Raw genomic sequence first — 21,972 nt, forward strand, 5'->3', positions numbered from 1 at the left:
GTATACTCTATCAAAAGCAACGTGAAGAGAGTAGGAACCTGTCTGACAAGATCCTCTCATCAACCAGGACTCTTGTCGAAGAAACAGCCCAGTCCCAGTGACCAAACGAGACCCAAAGTGGACACCACTGGAGAGAAAGAGGTACATTTATGTTAGATATGTTCATGCACTACAAGAAGTGGTTCTTTCCGTTAGTCAATCCATTATGATTTAGTTTGAAATAGCATTTCCATTGGTTGGTTACATTTTAACTTGAAATAGAATTTTTCGTTGTTATAAATGTAAAAATAGAATGAACACATCTTGCAAATTGTTGGGTTTTACGGCACGTCCAACATTGTCAAATCGCTAATGGCAAAACTTGTATATATATGTTTAGTATAGGATTAATTTGTAGAGTAATTGGTTTTATAGGCATCATATTTGGTTAACAAATAGTCTATGAATGATAGTTTCTATTTAACCTATAGGTGGAACTCTGGCATATACTACCACGCCAGGTAAGAGTGGACCTGGGAGTAGTGAAAACTAAAGGGCGACTTTACATTCCTCAAATAAGGGTCATACTACTGGGTGGACTATAAGGGCATACCCAACATCTTGGATTGTAATGATCTGTACAAGATTAAATGCTGACAATAAAAACAAAAATGTTGACAATATAAACAAAAAGGAAAACAAATAAAGAAAGGAAAGACAACTTACAAGTTTTTCATTCGCTACAATTTGAATATTATCGACTGATTGACGAAGACAAATAGCAATTCGTATCCGCACGACTCCAAGCATTTCATTACTGTGACTCTGGAAAAAATAAAAATAAGGTGTTTTCGATAGAGAGGAAAATCTGATAGGAGAAACTGTCCACAGATTTTAAAATTCATAGAAGATTAGAGCAGTGGTTCCCAACCTTTTTTACATGGTGGCACACTATTGAGTTTATTTAAATCTTTGCAGCACACCTATCATAAAAATTAGTATTTTCTACTCATAAAGCCATTTTGCAATAACAAGAAAAAAAAACAAAACAAAAAAACAAAGATTATATAAGGAGAATTTTTATTCACATAAATCAACATAGCCTGTATTCAAAATCTGGTATAAAATAATAATGGTGTGTCAGTGGGACAGTTGTGCTTGGTGTTTTTTATCTACTGCTGCAATATTTGGGCAAATGTGAGAGAGACACTCTTAACTCTTTTTCAATATTTTAAAGCCTTTCACATTTTTATTTTTAATGTTATTTAAGTAAGACATTACCAGTTCACATAGGTACGAAGTTGAGAATTGCAGTAAGATGACTTTTTTATTTAGAGTTTGAATTGAGTGGTATCATCATGATTAAGAAATTGAATGTTTTTATTAAACAAAATGAAATTAAATGGCTTCTGGTTGATTTCTTCACGGCACACCAGTAATCATTCTACTCACAGTGGTTGGGAACCACTGAATTAGAGTAAGGAGTGGTAAATTAGAGTTGGATTCTAGCTTTGGCAGAATGATAAGAAGCTCCCCATATTTAAAAGCCTTTTACCTGTATTTTCTTATCCTTTTGGAGAAACAAGTAATGTTGAAAAAAGTGTTACTACAACATGAAAAATGCAGTAACCCTTTACTTTCCTCAAACTGACAATTTGTTGATAAAATGCAAAAGCAGTCAAGGTGAAAAAGGTCAGATCCATATTTATGACAAAAGCTTAAAATTCAGAATAATTGTTGTAATTTAATGAAAAATATTTATTCATGTATCTTTCTGTCCCTCTTTCTGTTTCTATTATTTTTCACCAAGAAGAAAGAGATAATTCAGTTGACGCTGAGATTACTGGGTCACAAAAAGTTGGAATCACAACTTTGTTGAGAATGGATCTTAAGTTAAAATAAATAAAATTCTATTTTTATTTAAATATTGTGTTGTTCGCTCATTTCATACAGAGTTCAATTTCAGTACAGTGGTTCTGACAGTAATAATGCCGATAGAGGACAGAAGACTCACCAGCAGATGTAACTGATAACCTAGCAACTCCCTGATACATTGTTGATGTGTTCTATTGTTTATTTTTTGGAAGCTGGTTGCTGTGCCCAGGATGGAACAGCTGTTCCGGAAAGGTCCTCATGACACAAAAACATCAAGATATACTCCCCAGCAATGATTGAATCATTTGGAAGTGGATGCTGTGAGAGGGATTTGCTTAAGGAGAGTTGTTTTCTGTTTAGCATACAGGACATTGGTATGATTTGATGAAATTGATTGGAAATGAAAAATTTGTTTTTAAGAATGTTAATCAATGTTTGCAAAAACCAACTGACAGAAGTTTTAAATTTCTACCTCTTGTTAACAAAGCTATTAAAGTCAAAGAAATAGGGGAAAACTTTACTATATATAAAAAGATAACATTTTACTTACAAGTAACATTAATTCCTGCTTTGGGGATTCACAACTGATGTAGAGATTTATTTGTTGGCCTTGGAAAGACGTTCCGTGGGGTAGTATACTACGAGGACTGACATGGGAGTCTTCCACGTTCAGGATGTAGGCCTCGGCAATCCACAAGAGACGTTCAATGTTCAGCAGTTTCACTGGCCTAAAAATAAATAAAGTCCAGTAAGAGAAATGAACGTGTCAAAGATAAAATGGTTTTTACAAGGTGAAATTTAATTTAGCAAGCATCACAAATTGATCGAGTTTAGAGTGTGAACAGAGGTAAATGATAGTTAAATTCTCTTCAATTTCAACTTGTAACTTTTTATTTATTTGATAAAGTTCGAATGGAATCAAAATTTAATCTTTTCTCTTTAGAAAAATCTAATATTTTCTTTGTATCTTCAGTAGTTTTTTTGTGCAGGTGACAACATTATTATGTACTTACATGTCATATAGCAATTAGTATAAATTCTAAAATATGATCTAGTAAAAAAAATAATTACAAGTAAAAATAGAATTTACTGATTTTTTTTTTTATATGTTTTAGCATGGAAGTGTTATACGATCAATTTTGTATGACAAACAAGGGAGATAACCGTTAAATCAACAAATTAATGGCCTGCTATTTTTAAACACAAAATGTCGGAATGTAATTATAGATGATTTTTTGTTAAAAATACATCTAACACATCTTCTACTGGGTCATTTTTTGTGATTTATACTAATTTTGACATGACATGTAAGTATGTAATAATGTTTTCACCTGAAATGCGTTGGTTTAAAAGATCACCAATTAATACAAGGACCATTTTTTTTTTGGAGGTTACTTCAAGTTTGGTCACTATTTTTTGTGAAGGATGTTGATTGACATTATTTGGACGACTATTCTAATCTTTGTTCTTCTTCTAAAATTTCATCATATAACCTCTGACCCTTTGTCAGTGTGTCTTTTTGTACTTAGAAATCTGTATGTCGAGAACTTTAATATGAATAGTATTACTACCTTTACTCTTTCACTCCGTCTCTCTCTCTCTCTCTCTATATATATATATATATTAATTAAAAAAGTTAAAATCTATTGATAGAATGAACTTAAAATCAATGTTTTCAAAAGTGTTCTATATAAAGTAGAGCTTTATAAATATATATTATATAATCATTTAAAATGGCCTTCATAAATGTAATTACATTTCAATACTACTTGTACTTTGTTCCCGATGAGATACGAGTATTATTGAAATCTAATTGCATTTATATCAGCCATTTTGAATATTTATATATATATAATTGTGTTTTGAATATTCCAAACTACTCTTCATAATTATTTGTTCTCATTATTTTAAATTCTATGTTGAATCTACTTAGGAGGCCATTGTTGCCCAACATATGCACGCCTACTTTGAGATCTTACTCTCCAGCATTCTTCTTATGATTTTTCTTCAATCCAACAAGGGCAGATGGCTTCCTTTTTCCCGCCATATGTGATTGGCCATACGATACTTAAATTTTATCATGTATTATGACTTTCTAATGTTTTTCTAACCTTACTTTTAGTGGATGGCAAGTCTTCCATTGTATACTTTTCCACACATACACACGATTGTTAGCCATGATGTTTTCTGTAGGAGACTCGAGTTGAACCGAGATGTTTTTAGAGAGTTGAATTGCTCCTGAATAGTCCTGATGTCATATGCATTACAGTTCATCTGAATTTTTCATGGTAGACTGACTGAGTTTTCTGTGAATGTTTGATCCAGATTTGTCAAAGTTGACATCTAGATATTTGTTTTAGTAGAGAGTTTTTCTTAGGATGGCCGTTACGATACCATATGCTACCTCTCACTCAACAACTACGGACTCCAACACTATCTTCATAGTCTTCTTTTGTTTCTTCTTCTGGCCATGTCGTCGTCTCTCACACTAACACAGGGAGTGCACATGGATTCACAAGTATAAAAAATAAAATAAAACACAAAAAAAAGCTGGACACTGTCCTCTTTAATTATTGTCAACTGTTGACAATCCAAGACTGTTCTTAACTCGCAAAACCCATCGCCAAATTGCTCGTAAAATAACTAAATATCCAATTCTTTTGTTTCTGTTCAATGCCACACCTTGATCAACAATCCCATGGCAGCTTCTTTTAGTGCGTCTTTGTGAACAACTTCCTATCCATTGTTTTGCTGATAAATCCATTTCTTCTTTCTTTTGTCATATTCCTCTTCTCTTTCTCCCCACTTCCTCACACTTGAGTGGGAAGGACACCATCTCTTTTTGATATATATTGCTGTTACTACAGATTACCTTTGTTTGGCATAGGCAACGAATGATTCCTTTATTTACATTATATTAATGGTTAAAGTTGAAGTATTAAATTAAATAAAGTAAATCTGGAGTATTTTTTTAAATGAAAAAAAAAAAAAAAAAAGAAAACGATAAAAGCCGTTTTTACCGGAAATAAATTGGGTCTCGAGACGTGACACGTCGGCTTTCAGAAATGACCAAGTTACTCTCAGATTTTGTTGTACAGCTGAAAGAGGAAAGGAAAATAAAGATAATCAAAAATAAGCGGAAGTGGAGGTGACATGCAGAAGTTTTAAATTGAATTATTCAAAATTTTTAACTAAACAGATAAGCTTTAAAGAACATTAACCAAATATGCCAATGCCATAATACACTCCATGATACGTTTTATATATATATATATATATATTACTAATGAGTTATCAATTATCGAAACCACTTGTGTATAAGAGTAAAGGAAATAGCTCAAACATGGACAACCCCATGAGAGGAGTGGAAATATTCACAAATATTTGTTATAATTAGACTTGAAGACAAGAATATTTTAGTATGTTGGAAAGCATCCCTGTGGCATTTTGTTTCACTGATGGAAAATTCCAGAATGGCCAGAAAAAGTTTTCAGAGTAAAAAAATAATTTGATCGTTCACACCAATAAAGATCGGAATTTCTTTACAGAGAGAAGAATTAATTAATAACTCCTATCTGAAACATTTAAATGACAATATGGATTAAGTACCGACCTTTTAAACCATCAAAGAGTCAATCAGTGAAGAGGAAACATATTCCATAAATTGTCTTCTGTTGGCTGAGTAATGTTATCAGCAACGTTTGACACACAGCTACTGTAGCACTTTGGTCGACAATTCTTTATCTCCAGCAAATTATCTGAATGGCAGCTTGTCACATAAACAGCTAACATCTGTATTTTATTTTGCTGTCACGTTTTCAGTTAGAAGTACACTCAATCAGTTCATGAAGTCTCTCTGTAAATAATATTTTTCCTTTCATAATCATTCAGATTTTTCTTTTTCAATATAGAGGGAATTCTGGACAAGAACCAAATCTGCTCAGCTCACCAACCAAAAAGAATTTAATTATCTTATTCACTATTTTGAACTTCCTGTTTATGATGTCATATCCTGAACATGTCAGCTACTTCTCTTTTCAAATTCTTATTCCTACATTTCTCCTGGAACTTTTCACTTCTCTACTTGCTCTACCTTCACATTGACAATTCTGTTTACACATACTTGCATACAAATATTATTACACTACTACCACCACCCAGTTAAACAATTACTTGCTTGAAAATACAAAAGAGTATGTTTTTATTTCTGAACAAGTTCTTTTCAATAATCAAATGCATTAGAACATGCACAAAATTCGATTAAAAAGATTTTACAACAAAAATAGAAAGACAAACTCAAAAACACATGAATTCCATTAAAAAAAGGGTTAAATAATAATTATCTACCCTCCCTTTTCCTTCAAAGAAAGAAAGAAAGAAATACTTACTTGGACGGCAATGTTCCTGTCGCAACATCTGGAACAATAGCAGCAGTTAATATTTTGGTAGCACTTGAGAGAACCTGACCAAGAACAGAGCCACCAATACCAATTCTGGAGACCTAAATAGAGAAACAGTTACAACACGATGCAAATGAATTACAATCTTGTTTAAAAAAAACATTTTTTTTCATTTTATTACATATAATTCATTATAATCTAGCAAGATTGTCTGATGTTACCCAGGATACTAATTTCCGTAAATTCCATGGATTACATGAAAAAATTAAAGTAAAGCTAAACCATTTACTTGACATTGTAAGTTGAAATATTTTAAATTCATTTTTGGATATAATCTAAGTAAACATAATTATCCCCTGGGGGAGGTATGCACTCACAAGCTCTGTTTGTAATAAGGCTGCACTAACTGATTGAACCATGAGGGAACCAACAAACTGATTTTTCCTTTAAATCTCTCTCTATATAGTAAAATGTAGATTAACTGCTCATCGAGAAGTGAGAAGAATATCCAACAAATATAAAATTTCATCTGACAGTGGGCGACGATAGAAGGTAAAAGCCACCTCCTTCTTCTAAGACTAGGGAGAATCCTAGACAAGAACCAAATATTTTTTATAAATATATAAAAAAAATTGAATATCTTGACAGTTTTATATACTTACTGGCTGCTTTAATTTTATATTTAAACTTTCAGGGCATTATCATTTTGTAAAGATTATCATAAAATTTAAAAAGATTTGTTTTTGCTGATCAATCACCACTTATCAAGGCCAAAAACCATTCAAGGGTAAGTGTTAATGAAATGAAATGACTAAAAGTTGAATAATGGTTAATACTACGAATAGATTGAAAATATTCATATATCACCAACTCAAAACGACAGGAGAACCAAGAAACAGCAATTTGACTGTCTGTTAGAAACATTGCTTATGGTATGTGAGGATAACAGGATAAAAATTAAGGGAAAGTGAAAGTTAAAAATCTGTCGAAAGCAAACACAAAGTTTGCTTTCACCTATGGGTATAATAAGAGATATTTCATCCTGGAAATGAAAGAAGAGGTAAATTTAAGCAATGTAAAAAAATAAATCTTAGTTTTTTTGGTTCTTGTTCACAATTCTCCATATATAAAAAACAAAAATAAAGAAAAATCTAGATGATGTACATACACATGACAAAACAAAAATATTATATTCCAAAAACCATGTAAATTGATCAAGTAGTTTTATTTTTAATAAGAAATTCAAATTTTAGAAATATCTAAAGAGTGACCATCTCATCCACTATTTTGAAAAAAAAAAAAAAAAAAAAGAAACAAAGAAAGTTAACTCAACAATAACTCATACTTACTAGATTTATGTTGTAATGCCTATGAATTCCCATTAATCACTTAAAAATGATTTTCTTTATAAAACAAAACTACTTAATTTATATGGTTTTTGGAATATGATATTTACGTTTTGTCACGGGTTTGTACATCATACAGATTTTTCTTTATTTTTGTTTTTTAATAAAAGGGAGAATTCTGGCCAAGAATACCTTTTTTTTTAATAAAAGAAATACTTTATATTAATTTAATATTTAATAAATATTGAAAATTTCATCAAGATTGAATAATTCTCTGATTTGGGATGGATTTTTTTCAAAAAGGTTTTTAAATTTTTGCTTACAGAAATTACTTTCTGTTTCAGTAGCCATCCTTAGATTTAGAACCATCTTGCTATAGTCATTCCAGCCCTGCAGACGTCGGTGTTCAAGTTAAAGAGTGAGGATTTTGCATGCTGATTTTAAACAGATCTTGTCTAGACAAAGACTCTTGCTCTTTGTGTTCCTCCAAACATTCACACACTTGTGTTCTTATGCCAGAATTAGATAAAGCTTACCTCAAGTCGGTTGTAACATTCTGTGATGAATTTCTTATGAAGATTAACAGGATCCTGATGGTGAGAAAAAAAAAAATGAACACAAAATCAAATATGGACAAAACTTTCAGATGAAGAATTACAAAGACAAAAAGGAAAAAAGAAAAGGAAAAAAGAAAAAGAAGAAAAAAGCTTTATCTGAAAAGAAATGGATTTACCTTTTTCATTTTGGGTGTCAGATTTGAATATGACATGTCCAAAAGTAACTCAATCGCAGCTTCCGCAATCGTTTCATTCAATGTGTTCAAGCAGGTTTCCCAAAGGAATTCAAGTCCACAAAGGTCAGTTTTTTCAACAATCTGAACACAGAGAAAAAATGGAAAGCAGTTGAATTGATTGATTATATAAGAGTAGGTAGTAGTTTTGTTATATATAGGAGTTTCATTGAGAGGATTTTAAGAGCGAGTCTTAGACGAGAGAGTTTCTTAGAGAGTCTTATTAAGAGGGATGTTGTATCAGAGAGATTGTTGTTGTAAGAGAGATTGTTCGTGTTATGATGATTCATATATATATTAAAATGTTCTTTACTTAGATGCTGATAGAAGAAGAAGAAGCTCTTGGAGTGATGAGATGGTGTTCAGACAGTCTTAGTGTAGATATGAGATGTAGAGTTCACATTGTCGATATGAGATGTCGAGACGTGTATGAAAAGACATTTTATAACACAGACATATAGACATATAATAACAATTCAATTTACCTTTTTGTAGAATCACAACACAAGACGACGTTTTACAAAAACACATGATGGTTTTATTTCTTCACGACCGGCCGTGGTTTTCTCATCAAGAATTCAAAGCTTCACATATTAAGTTTAAAAGTGATCGTCTCGCTTCTAGACGTTCGAATTTCAAACTCCAGACTCTCTCTGAGTTTCTCCGCTTCTGTCCCTAACTAACTAACTCTCACTTCCTATATTGAGAAATCCATGCATGTCCGGCCACGTGAGCAAAACTCACGTGCCACCAACATGCGCGACTTACATGTTTCCGACGTTCTGATTTCCCAATAACCTATTTTTTCTTTTGTTGTTTCCACAAAGGAATTCAACCTGCATATCTAATTCATTTAACCCATATTTTATTATCCACATTCTTTTAACAATGAATAGTTTATTTATTATTTATTTCATCAGAATTAACAATTTACTGGACATTCCATTTAAACCTATTGTTCTTTAAAACTTATATCCAAGGTTCGATTTCTGCTTTCTCTCATTTTATTTTCATTTTAAGTAATCTCTCTATTTTTATACTTACATGAAAAGGGGACAGCCCTTATCATGTAACAGTTTGCTTGAAGCATTGTTGGTAAAGAAATATATAGAATTTTTTTTTAAAAGCCGAAGACAATGCAGGGAAAGACCGGAATTATGAAAGTAAAGAAAGAAAAACAAACAAATGTAGACGGGTGTGCTTGAGTAGAGGAGTGTTTAGCCTTTATTCGTCTATCTTTCCTCACCTCAATGTATAATTATAACCAAGTTTTTGGTATGTCCAGTGTATGTAAAGTCCATGGGTGGTATGGAACTTTGATTAATTTTGAGAGAAAGGGACCTCTCTTTTTCAAAAGACAAAAGTGGATTCAAGATGGCCGGTCGCGTTCTTTTCCGCCATCTTGAATAAAAAAAAAAACAAAAAAAAACAGAGACAAGCTTTTCATTTATTTTTTTTAGGGAATTAACACTCTAGACAACAAATCTATGCTTTGCAGTTTATGTTGATCTTATTTATTATTACTCATAGTAAAGCTTGAATTTTCAACCTCTAGAAAACCATCATTTAGAACTGATTGTTAGCAATAATTTATTAGATCCTATATTCATGTGGACAATTCTAATATGAATCTGTGGCTGCTTTAAACTTGATATTGTCTAGATGTATAACATTAATATTGATTCTTATAAATTATTTTATTCCTATTTTTTATTTACTGTTACTCATATTGCAAATTGATTTCACCAATGTTTCTAAGGAGTATTTTTGATCAACTGAAAGATAACAGCCAATGGCAAAGAGGGATATCCTCTCCATATCATCCATAGAATTTTTCATTATAGGGTCTATGAAATGAAAACTATCATTCACCATTAGGTGTTAAAACCCTTCTGATCCTAATTTGCTGGAAGCTTTCGAACAGTCGATATGATCGTGGCTGAATGTATTTCTTTATTAGCAAAAGAGTTAGAGTTTTGGATTTATGGTTTGATACTGTCATCAGCAATGAGGTCATATTCTCTAAAGATCCAGAGCAGTTTAAGGATCCTTCCAACGTTGCATTTCCTCCTGTTGAATAGGGATTCGATTGTAAAATGTTATCCAAATTTGCTAGATTCATGATGACATTTACAAATTCTTTTAATGATTAAAATTTTTTGTGCAAATAAAACTAATATTTTCTTCCTATTTATTAACTGTTGTCTACTGAGATTTTCTTTGGTTAAACATCTCACAGAAGAGATGTTGCGAGTTTGTCTCTGATGTATCGTTATTTTCATGGAAAGTGTTCGACTGAGCTTAAATTTACCAAATTTTCATTACTAATGATTACTATATTGTCCAATTTCTACTGTACACTCTTTAACCCTTATCCTTGAGTGGCCTCTGGGCCTTGATAATGGTGATGCCTTTGTAAAAAAAAAAAAAAAAAAAAACATCCAGTGCATTTGTAATGTCATATGATCAATCAATTTTTCATTAGCCAAGCATTTTTGCCATATTCCAGTGGTTTACAAACTGCAGAGATATGCTTAAGTAACATTCATGGAAATACGGATCAGTAAATGCAGAAGTACCCTTTTTTTTTTTCAGAATGATTATGAACAATTCTAAACAAGTTTGGAAGAGATTGCATGTTCATCCAGGTAGACAAAAAACAGTTTTACACTGCTGTATTTGCTACTTGGACATAAAGGGTTACTATTTGGGACCATATTTATTGAGGCACTATGCAGGAAGTCCAGCAGTAAGATGTTTGTTCACATTACATTTAAATTTCTGAATGTTTACAATCAAAGAGGTGTGAAACAGAGAGGGAATTCCAAAGTATAGCAGTTCACAAGAAGAAACTATTAGAATAGAAAGTTTTCCAGCATCTAGAGATTTCTACCGTGTAGGAGTGGGATTTAGCTGTTTATCGGAGGTATTCAAGTTGAGAGAGCACAAGTGCTTTGAGTTTATCAAAGTACATTTCATTTGATAAGTCGGAAGCTCTTTTTTGGACTTTGTCTAAAAAGGAAAGACTAGTGATAGATGCACCGGCCCAGATGTAGCAACAATATTCCATGGGTGAATAGTGGTTTTGTAGAGATACAGGATACTGTCAGATATGAGTAGCTTTCTAGTACTGTAGAGAGAGCCCATCTTCTTTGCAGCAGCCTTGACAACATCTTCAATATATTTGTTCCAATTCAAATTGCCTGTGAATGTTTAACTAAGGAGTTTGAATAATTTTTGATCATAACAGTTAGCTCCAATTTTTTTTTTAACGTTAATCCCATATTTTTAATCAGTGGTCCCTATGCTGATGATCCGGGTTTGGATTTCAGTAAAACATATTTGTTTTTCACATTTTGAAAGTTAAATTGAGTCAACAATGTGAAACTCATTTTATTACATAGCTCAGGCGATCGTCTATGATAATTTTGGTGTCAAACAAGATTTTAATATCGCAGATAACCCCAAAATTAAAATCCTTTAGTTTTGGAGATTTATTCATAGTTAAGAATTAAAAACAATTGAGAAAATCATGTAAAAACTGAAAATTGAATGAATAACATATCACACTTACCCACATTGGACCTGTCTGTGATCGTTTTAGTTTGTGTTCATATAAATTTGCAGTTTCAAAGAAATTTTTCATACAAGCAAATCCTGAAAATAATGGAAACAATGGAAAATATGACACATCAACATTTATGACCTACAGAAACAAAAATGCATTTATCCAATGTGGGAACCAAAAATTAATGCTATTTCAAATTTAATACATATATTAATAGATTCGTAGATAGCAATTTTATAGAAATGTGTGAAAAACATGTAAAAAAAAAAAAAAAAAAAAAAAATGAAATATGGAATAAACATGGCTGATTTGTTTGTTTTTATAAATCTGAATTATTATCCTGTTTCTTTTTTTCAAATCCTTGAGAAGTATTTTCAATTTCATCGAAGATAATTCTCAAAGATTTGATGGAAAAAAAAAAAAACTGTTCTTGGCCAGAATACTCCTTATATTAAGAAACAAAAAGAAAAATCTGTATGATGTACATACCTGTGACGAAATAAAAATATCATATTCCAAGAATCGTGTAAATTGATCAAGTCGTTTTATTTTTAAATGAGTAAATCAAATTTTAAGAGTAATATCAAGGAATAAAAGTCTCACAATGTCATCTTGAGAATAAACTCAGGAAACAAGGGAGATAATGCAACAACAGTACAAACTTGTTAGATTTATGCTGTAATCCTACAAATTTCCATTAATCGCTAAATAATGATTTTTTTATTTAAAAATAAAACTAATTGATCAATATACATGATTTTATTAAATATATTTTTTGTTTCATCACAGATACATCATACAAATTTTTATTTATTTTTGTTTTTTAATATAGGGGAAATTCTGGACAAGACCCCAAAAACAAACTTTACTTAGCATTTGAAATAACATTATTATTAAATGAGACCATGTCTCCTATCCTAGTGATTTTTTAAGTCGAGGATCAGAACCAATCTGCAACCACAGCATATGCAATTGACAGTTCAGAGTCATTCACATTTGTTGTGATCTGTACTGACCAGGCACTCACTAGTGATGACACATCAAATTCATAACCTGAATTTGGCAGGTTTTTGAATAAATAAAATTTCTTATGTTGTCATTGAATTTTGAAGTCTCAATAACAAATCTTTGCAAAAATGTGACAAAACAAATGACAAGAATCTTCATCTTGATTAGAATTTGAGAAAATCAGAAAAAGAGTGTTACATTGTCATGTTTAACGAATTCTGGAGAGCACTTAATGCTTGTTACAGCATGTGGTAAGGAGTAATAGTTTCAACAAGATGGATAAACTCTCACACAGTAAACATTGCTTTGAAATGACTGGATTGTTACTTTACAAGTTGATTGATCAGAAGACACTGTGCTTGAGAATGGTTATCATGTTCATTGAATTCAATTTTATAAGAGTGAACACTCATTAAAATTGTAATCAGTTCAGTTTTTAAGAAATTCAGTTTTTTGTCTTTTTTGTCTGGTATATAGGTCATTATGAGTATCTATACAGAGACATCCTGTAAATTTACAAATTCAAATCAATGAAAAATTAAGTATTTCTTAAAAAAAAAAAACAAAGAAAAAAATCAGACTATTAATACTTCTACCTGATTATAGCTGATGGAATGAGATTAATCTACCCTCACAAATTAAATAAAAGATTCAGTTTGAAATTCTGTACAAGTTCCAAAATTTGACTAGAATATTCTCAAGTTCAAAATAATGCTTTTGAAGAAAGTTGAAGGTTATAGTGGTTGAAACATGAATACAACGACCAAGGTAAAAATCATCATCATCATCTAATGTTTGTTTTCATGCTGGCATGTGTTGGACGGCTTTTAGAAATTGACTTTTGAAAGAAATGTATCTCTGTCCAGGTTTTTAATTATTTCTCTTTCTTTAAAGTTCACCTTTATCACTTCCTTTCATATTTTCTTAAGTCGTCCCAAATCAATGTATCCTGTTACATAAATGGTTTTACAACACCCTTTATGCAACATAGAGACTAGAAAAAAAAAAACTTGTATTTTGCGCTTTTTTTTTTACCTTTTTCGCTTAGCGTAGAAGGATCTAATTTCAACAGTTCTTTCTGGAAGAGTTGACTTACAGCTTCTGCCTCTAAGTCACCAATGCCTTTGCTGAACCATTCATAACATGTCTGAAATACAAACAGATACAACAAAGAAAAATTAGACAAAAAATAAACTCGCCTATGAACAAAAATGGTGGATTGGATTTTAAAAGCTGGTTAACCTGTTTATGCTTTTTTGCCAGTTTAATTTAAAATTCCACATGCATATTTTGCTGAAATACAACACATATTCTTCTATATATAATATTTTTTAAAGATTATTTTCCTTTTCCACTCTGGTTTTGTATTTAGCTGAGTTCATTAATTCCCATTATTTTGTTGCATATTTAATGCGTAGTTGATTTTTGTTATTGTTGTTGGTAGAGGTCCCTAGATGCTTGAACGCCTTCTACTCTAATAGTTTCTTCCCTTGAACTGATAGACTTTGGAATTCCCTGTCTCCTGCTTCCCTGACTGTACTGACATGCAGAAGTTTATATGTAAAGTGAATAGACATCTCTCTCATCTCTTCACATCATCCCTAGTAGACATGGTCCCAAATAATAGCCCCTTACATCCAAGTTGCAATAAAAAAAAAGAAAGGAAATAATTAGAAAAAGGATTATCAATCAACAAGGAAAAAGAAAGAAAAGAAAAAAGAAAAAAAGAAAAAAGAGAAAAGAAAAAGAAAGAAAAGGAAAAAGAAAGAAAAAGATGAAGAAAAAAAAAGCAAATAAAATGAACCTGATGAACTATCTCAATAAACAAGAAGAAACAATTAATACCTCTTTGTCCCAATCACATGCTTCCGGGTTAGCAACTAAAGTGCTCCAAATTTCTCGCGCCCGATTCCAAGTCAAACACTGAATTCCAACTTGTAGAATATATTGAAGAAAGTTTAAATGTGTTGATACAAACTGAAACGGAATGAAAAGATGTTCAAATCAAAACTGCAAAAATTGTTTCTACTTTCAAAAATACATTCAAGATATCTTTGTATAAAATAGAAGAAATGGATTTTTATAAAACAAATGAAAAATTGACTCAACTACCTTGTTTTACTGACTGATTGATCGAGAAATATATTATTGTGTTATCTTTTGGGTGGTTCATTACTTTGTCTGCAGCTTTCTATCATCCCTTCTAGATATACAAGATCAGTAATTTCTATATATTTTCAGGGTTAATTACAGATCTGAGATTAGAAATTTAGTCACTTGGGCACATTCTGAAAAGTTTTTCTTTTTGTTCAACTTTTAATTTAAATGCACCTTCTTTGATCAATCAAAACCCAATCTTACTTACATGACATTCTGTGATCTGAAACGTGTTGAATGTTGAATTATTCTAATATCAAACTAACATCAATTTGATTACCTCCACACACACTTACCTCTGAATGAGTGTATCGTCCATCAACAATTGTGTTAGGAGTCAAAGTTCCATCTACGCCAGCAGCCATCTTGTGACACTTCATTAGACTTCCGGTCACCAATTTGACAACATCTTGATTTTTGTTTAATTCATATAAAATTCCCTGAAAGAGAAAGGAAAAGAAACATTTTAAATAGAAAATTGAAAAAAAAAAAAAAACAGAAATATTTCGAGAAAAAAGTTAATTATTTTTGTAAAGAAACTGAAAGAAAATAGAAAACCAAATGATTTCTAAAATTGCATTTAAATCCACAAAATACAAACTCAAATCCTAAATAAGTTAATAAAATTATAACTTTGTGCATGTGTATTTTTCTCACTGATAGTTACACATTGAATTATTTTTTTTACTGAATAAAATTAAAATCAATAAAATTAAAAATGCAAAACAATTTTTTTTAAATTTCTGAATTTTTGAGATAAAGATTAATAATTTGTATTGTTTGCATTATTCAGACTACTGTTATTCACACAATGTTTCAGTTGATGTAATCTCTGACCTTCTTTAAGTGTACTTTGTTGAACTGGGAAATCTTTCTGTTGAACTCAGGGAATCTGCACAAAATTTTGAACAGAACCCTTCATTCAATCCACTTCAGACTTTTACCCGATCATGGCTGATAGAATTAGAGCATGCTATTCCTGTGGAGTAAATAGATTTCTATTTGAAATTCTATGCAGATTCCATGAGTTCAACAGAAAGATTTGAGTTTGACAAGATATACCTGAAGAAGGTTGGAGGCTACATTGTGCGTAGAAGTTCAAATAATACAACAGTTTTGAAATTCTATTTAATTATGAAATGAGTAACAAAACATTTCTTTTTTGATAATCTTGATTTAAAAATGTTTAAAATTTTATTTATAATTATTTACTAGCTCTGCTTCATGGAACTGATAAATTATTGAGCTTAAATTTATTTGCACTCTAAGGTCAGCTCTTGTATATTATTCTGAATTCTAAATTAAACATAATTTATTTATATATATATATATATATATATATATATTATTCTTTATGTAAATACAGTTATATCTTGCTATGATGTGCAGACCATTTTGATCATAATAGATCTCATCAGGCAAGAAAAATTTAAAATTAAAAAATTGAAAATGGTCTTGAACCATTTTCAATTTTTGCTTGAGATCTATTATGATCGAAATGGTCTGCACATCATAGCAAGATATGACTGTATTTACATAAAGAATAATAAAAAAAATATAATTTGCTCTCCTTGATTGAGCACTATCAACGACCTTTGTTGAAATGCAATTATTCTTGATTTTTGGATATCTCTCTACCTAGAATATATACATATAAGTGGGGCAGGTTATCTCGATATTCCATAAGAATCTTTCACTTAGTGATACAAGAACCAAGTGAAAGATTGTTTCAGCAATCTGCCCCACTATACATAAGAATAAGCAAATCAATTTCTCTAAAAAATTTAATCACATTCTTAAAATTTTATACACTCATGCTATTTCGAGCCTGATTACAGAATTTGTTTCAAAGTACATTAACTCTATTAGAAAAAGAAAACTAATTATGTGGTATATTGATATTTAGTTTTTGAAATCATTTCATAAATTTCAGTAAAAGAAGAAATCAACAAATGTGTGTTCCTTATTTTATTTTAATTAAGTCTTAAGCAATTATCCTCTAATAAAGTAGTTAAACCTAATTTTATAATTAAAATCCTTTATAGGAGATGAAAAAGTCAGGCATTTTTTGTTATAAAAAAGATTCTGATGATTTCTGAAAATGTTTTTCTTGAAATTACAAAATTTATGGGAAAACAAAAAAAAAATTCTAAACATAGTGTAATTTGCAATGGAGGAGGATGATAAAAAATGTACTATCTCCTCAAATTAAATCACAAACCTTGTCAGATTTATTGAAGCTCTGTTTGGAAATATTTCTGCAAAGATGTAACAATTGCTTTAAGGCAGGCAATACCCAAGCACCCTGAAAGGAAAAAAAAAAAAATGAAAACACTTATATTGTTTCTTTTGTTTTTTTTTTACTATTGTTCACATCAAACTGGATATTTATATTTACTGTACGCTTTCGCCAATATGCCCTTTGGCATTCGTTAGATAAAAGAATCAAATACAGGGCGCATAACATATTTGAGGAAAGATTTCTGGAATCTCACACTTATCGTTAGCTAATTTTTGACTTTGAAGTTATATTTTTTCTTTTTTAGCTCCTTATATCAAGTGGCTTCATACCTTGTCTGAAACGATTTCCATAAAACTTTTTTAAAAAGATTAATAAACAAAAATGATGTCTTTACTGTAAACCGTTTTTAAGGATAAATGCATTTTGTAATTTTATTCATTTAAGTTTCCTTCAGCTTCACTAACAACTGTTATGTAAGACATGAATCACCTACAAGCTAAGATCAGGTGATCTTTGTTAATATTACTCGAACTATGGAGACTTTTAGGGATTATTTAGTATTATGAGAGAGCTCATTGAGCATTTTTTCAACAAAGCTTTATACATAAGAATGACAAAAAAAAGATGTGGGGGAGGGGGGAAGCAATAGGGTCACCAGAAACATGAATGCAGTATATTCCAGAAAAAACAGTTGGAAATAAGTTATGTTATACATATCTAGAAAGCAGAGCTATTAAACCTGAAATAATGATATGGAACCAGAAAGAGAAAGAAGTAACCTTAGTAGAAGTTAATGTCTCCAATGATGATGGGTTAAACAGAGCTAACTAGGAAAAGATAATGAAATACCAAAATCTTGTGTACGACATAAAAAGAAACTGGAATCTTAGAAAAATCTTCATCATTCCAGTAATTATAGGAATAACTGGATTCATAAACTACTTGGCAAATATACCCAGTGAATCAAGTGCAAGAGAGATACAAACAATTGCACTTAAAAAGGACGGAATCTTTAAAATATCTCTTGATTGAAATGTATGAGATGGCAGGTGAATGTCGAGCATCCAGTAGGATGCCCCATTCTCAGCAAGAACAAAATGCTAAAAAAAATTAAAAAAAAAAAGTGAGTAATTTGTTGCAGGAATGGTGACGTTGTGTCAACTGTGTGTTGCGTTTAGTAGCAGTGGTAATAGTTTTGTAACAGATAAAACGATAACATGCTGTAAAACTGCTTCTGTAGTACCAGTTTACAAGACTTCTGGCAAAAGAACCGACCCATTAAATTATTGCTTCATTAGCCTCCTCTCTCTTTTCGCCAAAATATTTGATTCCATAATTAATTAAGTTCTAGCCCACCACCTTATAGTTGCTAAACTTCTGTCCGACCATCAATATAAATTTAGGCAAGCCCATTCTACTGCAGATATTCTAACTAATCTCTGAATGTATATACCATGCACTGGATAAGGTAGGGGAAGGGAGGGCAGTAGCCCTAAGGCTTTTGACAGAGTACAGCATGAAAGTCTTCTCATGAAAATCAGATCCTATGGTATTACTGGAAAAATACTTAACATAATTTAATCCTTCTTAAATAAGAGAAGAATCCAGGTTGTCCTCGATGGTCGTATGTCCAAACATTATGAGATAAATGCAGGGGTTGATCATTGGACCTTTATTATTCCTGATATTTATAAATGACCTCCCTGATAAAATAGTCTCTGTGATGGGTATATTTGCTGATGACACCACGCTCTATAGCAGGCACAAGGGGAAAACGAATTAATACATATTTAAGGTAATGGCAGAAACCCTAAAAGAAGAGTTTCAGTCTAGTGGAATGGGGTCAGAAATGGATGGTAACATACAATGCTGCCAAGACTAAGCTCGTTGCTTTTAATAATTACAAGAAATCTTTTCAACCACTAATGGTTACATTACAGAAAAGTACTTCTTTCAAACTCCTCGGCTTAACGTTCACATGGAGCATGAGTTGGAACAGATACATTGAAAGCATTGCCAAGGCTGCTGCAGAAGAAGGTGGGCTCTCTCTACAATACTAGAAAGTTACTTATGCCTGAAAGTATCCTGTACCTTTACAAGGCCACCATTCACCCATGTATGGAGTATTGTTGTCACATTTGGGTTGATGCATCTGCTACTAGTCTCTCACTTCTGGACAAAGTTCATAAGAGAGTCACCAACCTGATAGGTCCTGAACTGTCATCTAAGCTTCAATCTCTGTCCCATTGATGAAATGTTGCATCCCTCTGCCTGTTTTACAAGTATTTTAATGGTGGATGCTCTGACGAACTACAAGCCCATGTACCCTCTCAATGTAAATACCGCCTACAAACAGCAAAGTCCTATCTCTACACAGTAGAGATCCCTAGATGTAAGAAAGGCTTCTACTCTAATAGTTTCTGCCCCAGAACTGCTAGACTTTGGAATTCCCTTCTAGGTTCCTGCTTTCAACTGTACTGACATGCAGAAGTTCAAGTGTAATGTGAACAGACATCTCGCTGCCCAACTTCCTATATCTCTGCAACTCATGTCCCTGATAGTAGCCCCTTACATTAAAGTGGCACTGTCTTGTTTGGGGTGAAAATGTAATAAAAAAAAAAAGAAGCTTGTTGAGCCCTCCCCATAAATAATCAAATTCTACCCAAGTTACACCATTAATGATTACTACACCACCACCTTACATTCATTAACCTCATCCTCAAGTAGTCTTGAGGCCTTAATAAATGGTGACTCCCAAGTATATATATACATATATATATATATATATATATATATATATATATATTGCTCTGAGGTTTCCATTTGCATAGTATCAGTCTTGAAAGGTAAATGAAGGAAGAACTCTGAGAACAAACCAAAACCCAAAAGGCTATATTTAACTAGCTTACTTGCTATGTCTTCTATCTCCACTTCCTGTCTCTAATGCCACTTCCCTGCACAAATTAACTTAATTTCTAAATGGAAATTTCTTTTGCACTTATGAAAGCCACATATTATGACATTTTAATCACATAAAAAACTAACTTGAATCCAAACCGAGACATTGCAAACCGTCTTAGGAAAGAAAAATAGCAATAAGTAAAGGGGAGATAATTGAATGAAATTTACAGCAAGAAACAATGGTAGAATTCCTTACCTTTTTTATGTCTTCAACGCATTTCATCACGTATTGCCTTTTGACTTGTTCTTTGACAATATATGAATCGCTGAGGATGACAAGATGCTCATTTAGTGCTTGTTCAATCAAATGTGTTGACAGAGCAGGTAAATGAGACAAGTCCCACAACAGTTCAAGCACCTGGAATAAAGAAGGCAGAATAGGTCATTGTCATAAAGGCAACGAAAGGGTGAGGGGGCTTATAATTTTTTAAACAAACAGAAGAAAGAGCAGATTGAATATTTATGAAGAACAGTGAATTGAAAAGCATGTAAAATTTCGAATATCATTTTAATACTAAGATTTATAATTTTAGTTTCATACATGAGTAAGTTGCTAGAATCTGTGTTAAATACAGAAGTAATCAAACATCTCAACAAAAATAACCTTCTTAGTGACACTCAATATGGTTTCCGTTCTGCTAGATCTACAGCAGAGGTCCTTACAGTTATATCGCATAGGATTAGCAAATCTCTCGACGGTGGCAATCTTTCTAGGGCAATTACTCTTGACATATCTAAAGCCTTTGATAGGGTATGGCATAAAGGTTTACTTCATAAGATCGCTAGCTATGGTATAGCTGGAAAAGTCTTCTCAATTATTAAATCATTTCTTTCTGATAGGTTCATAAGAGTAGTAGTTGAGGGGCAAAAATCAGAAGCTCACAGTATTAATGCCGGTGTCCCTCAGGGATCCATCCTGGGCCCAACTCTTTTCCTGATCTACATTAATGATCTTCCAAATCATATCCTTACATCATTTGTAGACATTTATGCTGACGACACTACCATTTATGGTACCACATCTAAGACAGTAAACGACCAAGTTCTCTCCAATTCTCTCTCCTCTGATCTTGAGCACGTAGTACAATGGGGAAAGAAGTGGCTGGTTACTTTTAATGCATCTAAAACCAAGCTTCTCTCTTTACATCATCAACATTCTAATCCACATTTGTCATCAATTGAAATGAATGGCTCTCGTCTTCAGGAGGCCTCAAGTTTTGACAAGCTTCTGGGCTTGACCATTACTCCTGATCTTAAATGGAACACGTATATCAAATCTGTTGCCAAGGCCGCTGGAAAAATGGTGGGATCTTTCTATCGATCCAGTAGATATCTCACTGCTGATGCTATTCTCTACCTATATAAGAGCCAGGTACGTCCAAGGATGGAATACTGTTGCCACATCTGGGCAGGAGCTGCTAGAAAGGACTTGTCCTGCCTTGATAGAGTTCAAAATAGACTTCGTAGCCTCGTAGGAGATGTCCTTTTCTCCTCCTTGCAACCTCTATCTCACAGAAGAGATGTTGCGAGTTTGTCTCTGATGTATCGTTATTTTCATGGAAAGTGTTCAACTGAGCTTCAATCTATGGTCCCCCCTCGCCAAACTTTCACAAGAAACACTCGTCTAGCTGTAAACACTATCAATA

The 21,972-nt window shown here is 32.0% G+C and overlaps 1 protein-coding gene across 3 annotated transcripts in view; it reads right to left on the reverse strand.

Moving 5' to 3' along the window:
* LOC145300914 (ubiquitin carboxyl-terminal hydrolase 24-like) overlaps positions 1–21,972 on the reverse strand; it is a 237,514-nt gene that overhangs the window by 101,574 nt on the left and 113,968 nt on the right. For all 3 annotated transcript variants that reach the window (XM_080144530.1, XM_080144529.1, XM_080144528.1), the window contains exons 14-25: positions 20,523–20,684; positions 17,345–17,428; positions 15,420–15,563; positions 14,812–14,943; positions 14,002–14,113; positions 11,965–12,047; positions 8,334–8,474; positions 8,137–8,190; positions 6,243–6,355; positions 4,875–4,952; positions 2,405–2,582; positions 706–804 (exon numbers count right to left, since the gene is read on the reverse strand). In XM_080144530.1, the coding sequence (XP_080000656.1) occupies positions 706–804; positions 2,405–2,582; positions 4,875–4,952; positions 6,243–6,355; positions 8,137–8,190; positions 8,334–8,474; positions 11,965–12,047; positions 14,002–14,113; positions 14,812–14,943; positions 15,420–15,563; positions 17,345–17,428; positions 20,523–20,684 (1,380 nt within the window). The remainder of the gene's footprint in view (positions 1–705; positions 805–2,404; positions 2,583–4,874; positions 4,953–6,242; positions 6,356–8,136; positions 8,191–8,333; positions 8,475–11,964; positions 12,048–14,001; positions 14,114–14,811; positions 14,944–15,419; positions 15,564–17,344; positions 17,429–20,522; positions 20,685–21,972) is intronic.

The sequence above is a fragment of the Euprymna scolopes genome, chromosome 2 (assembly GCF_053919585.1).
Source record: "Euprymna scolopes isolate OS-2025 chromosome 2, ASM5391958v1, whole genome shotgun sequence".
Taxonomy (NCBI): domain Eukaryota; kingdom Metazoa; phylum Mollusca; class Cephalopoda; order Sepiida; family Sepiolidae; genus Euprymna; species Euprymna scolopes.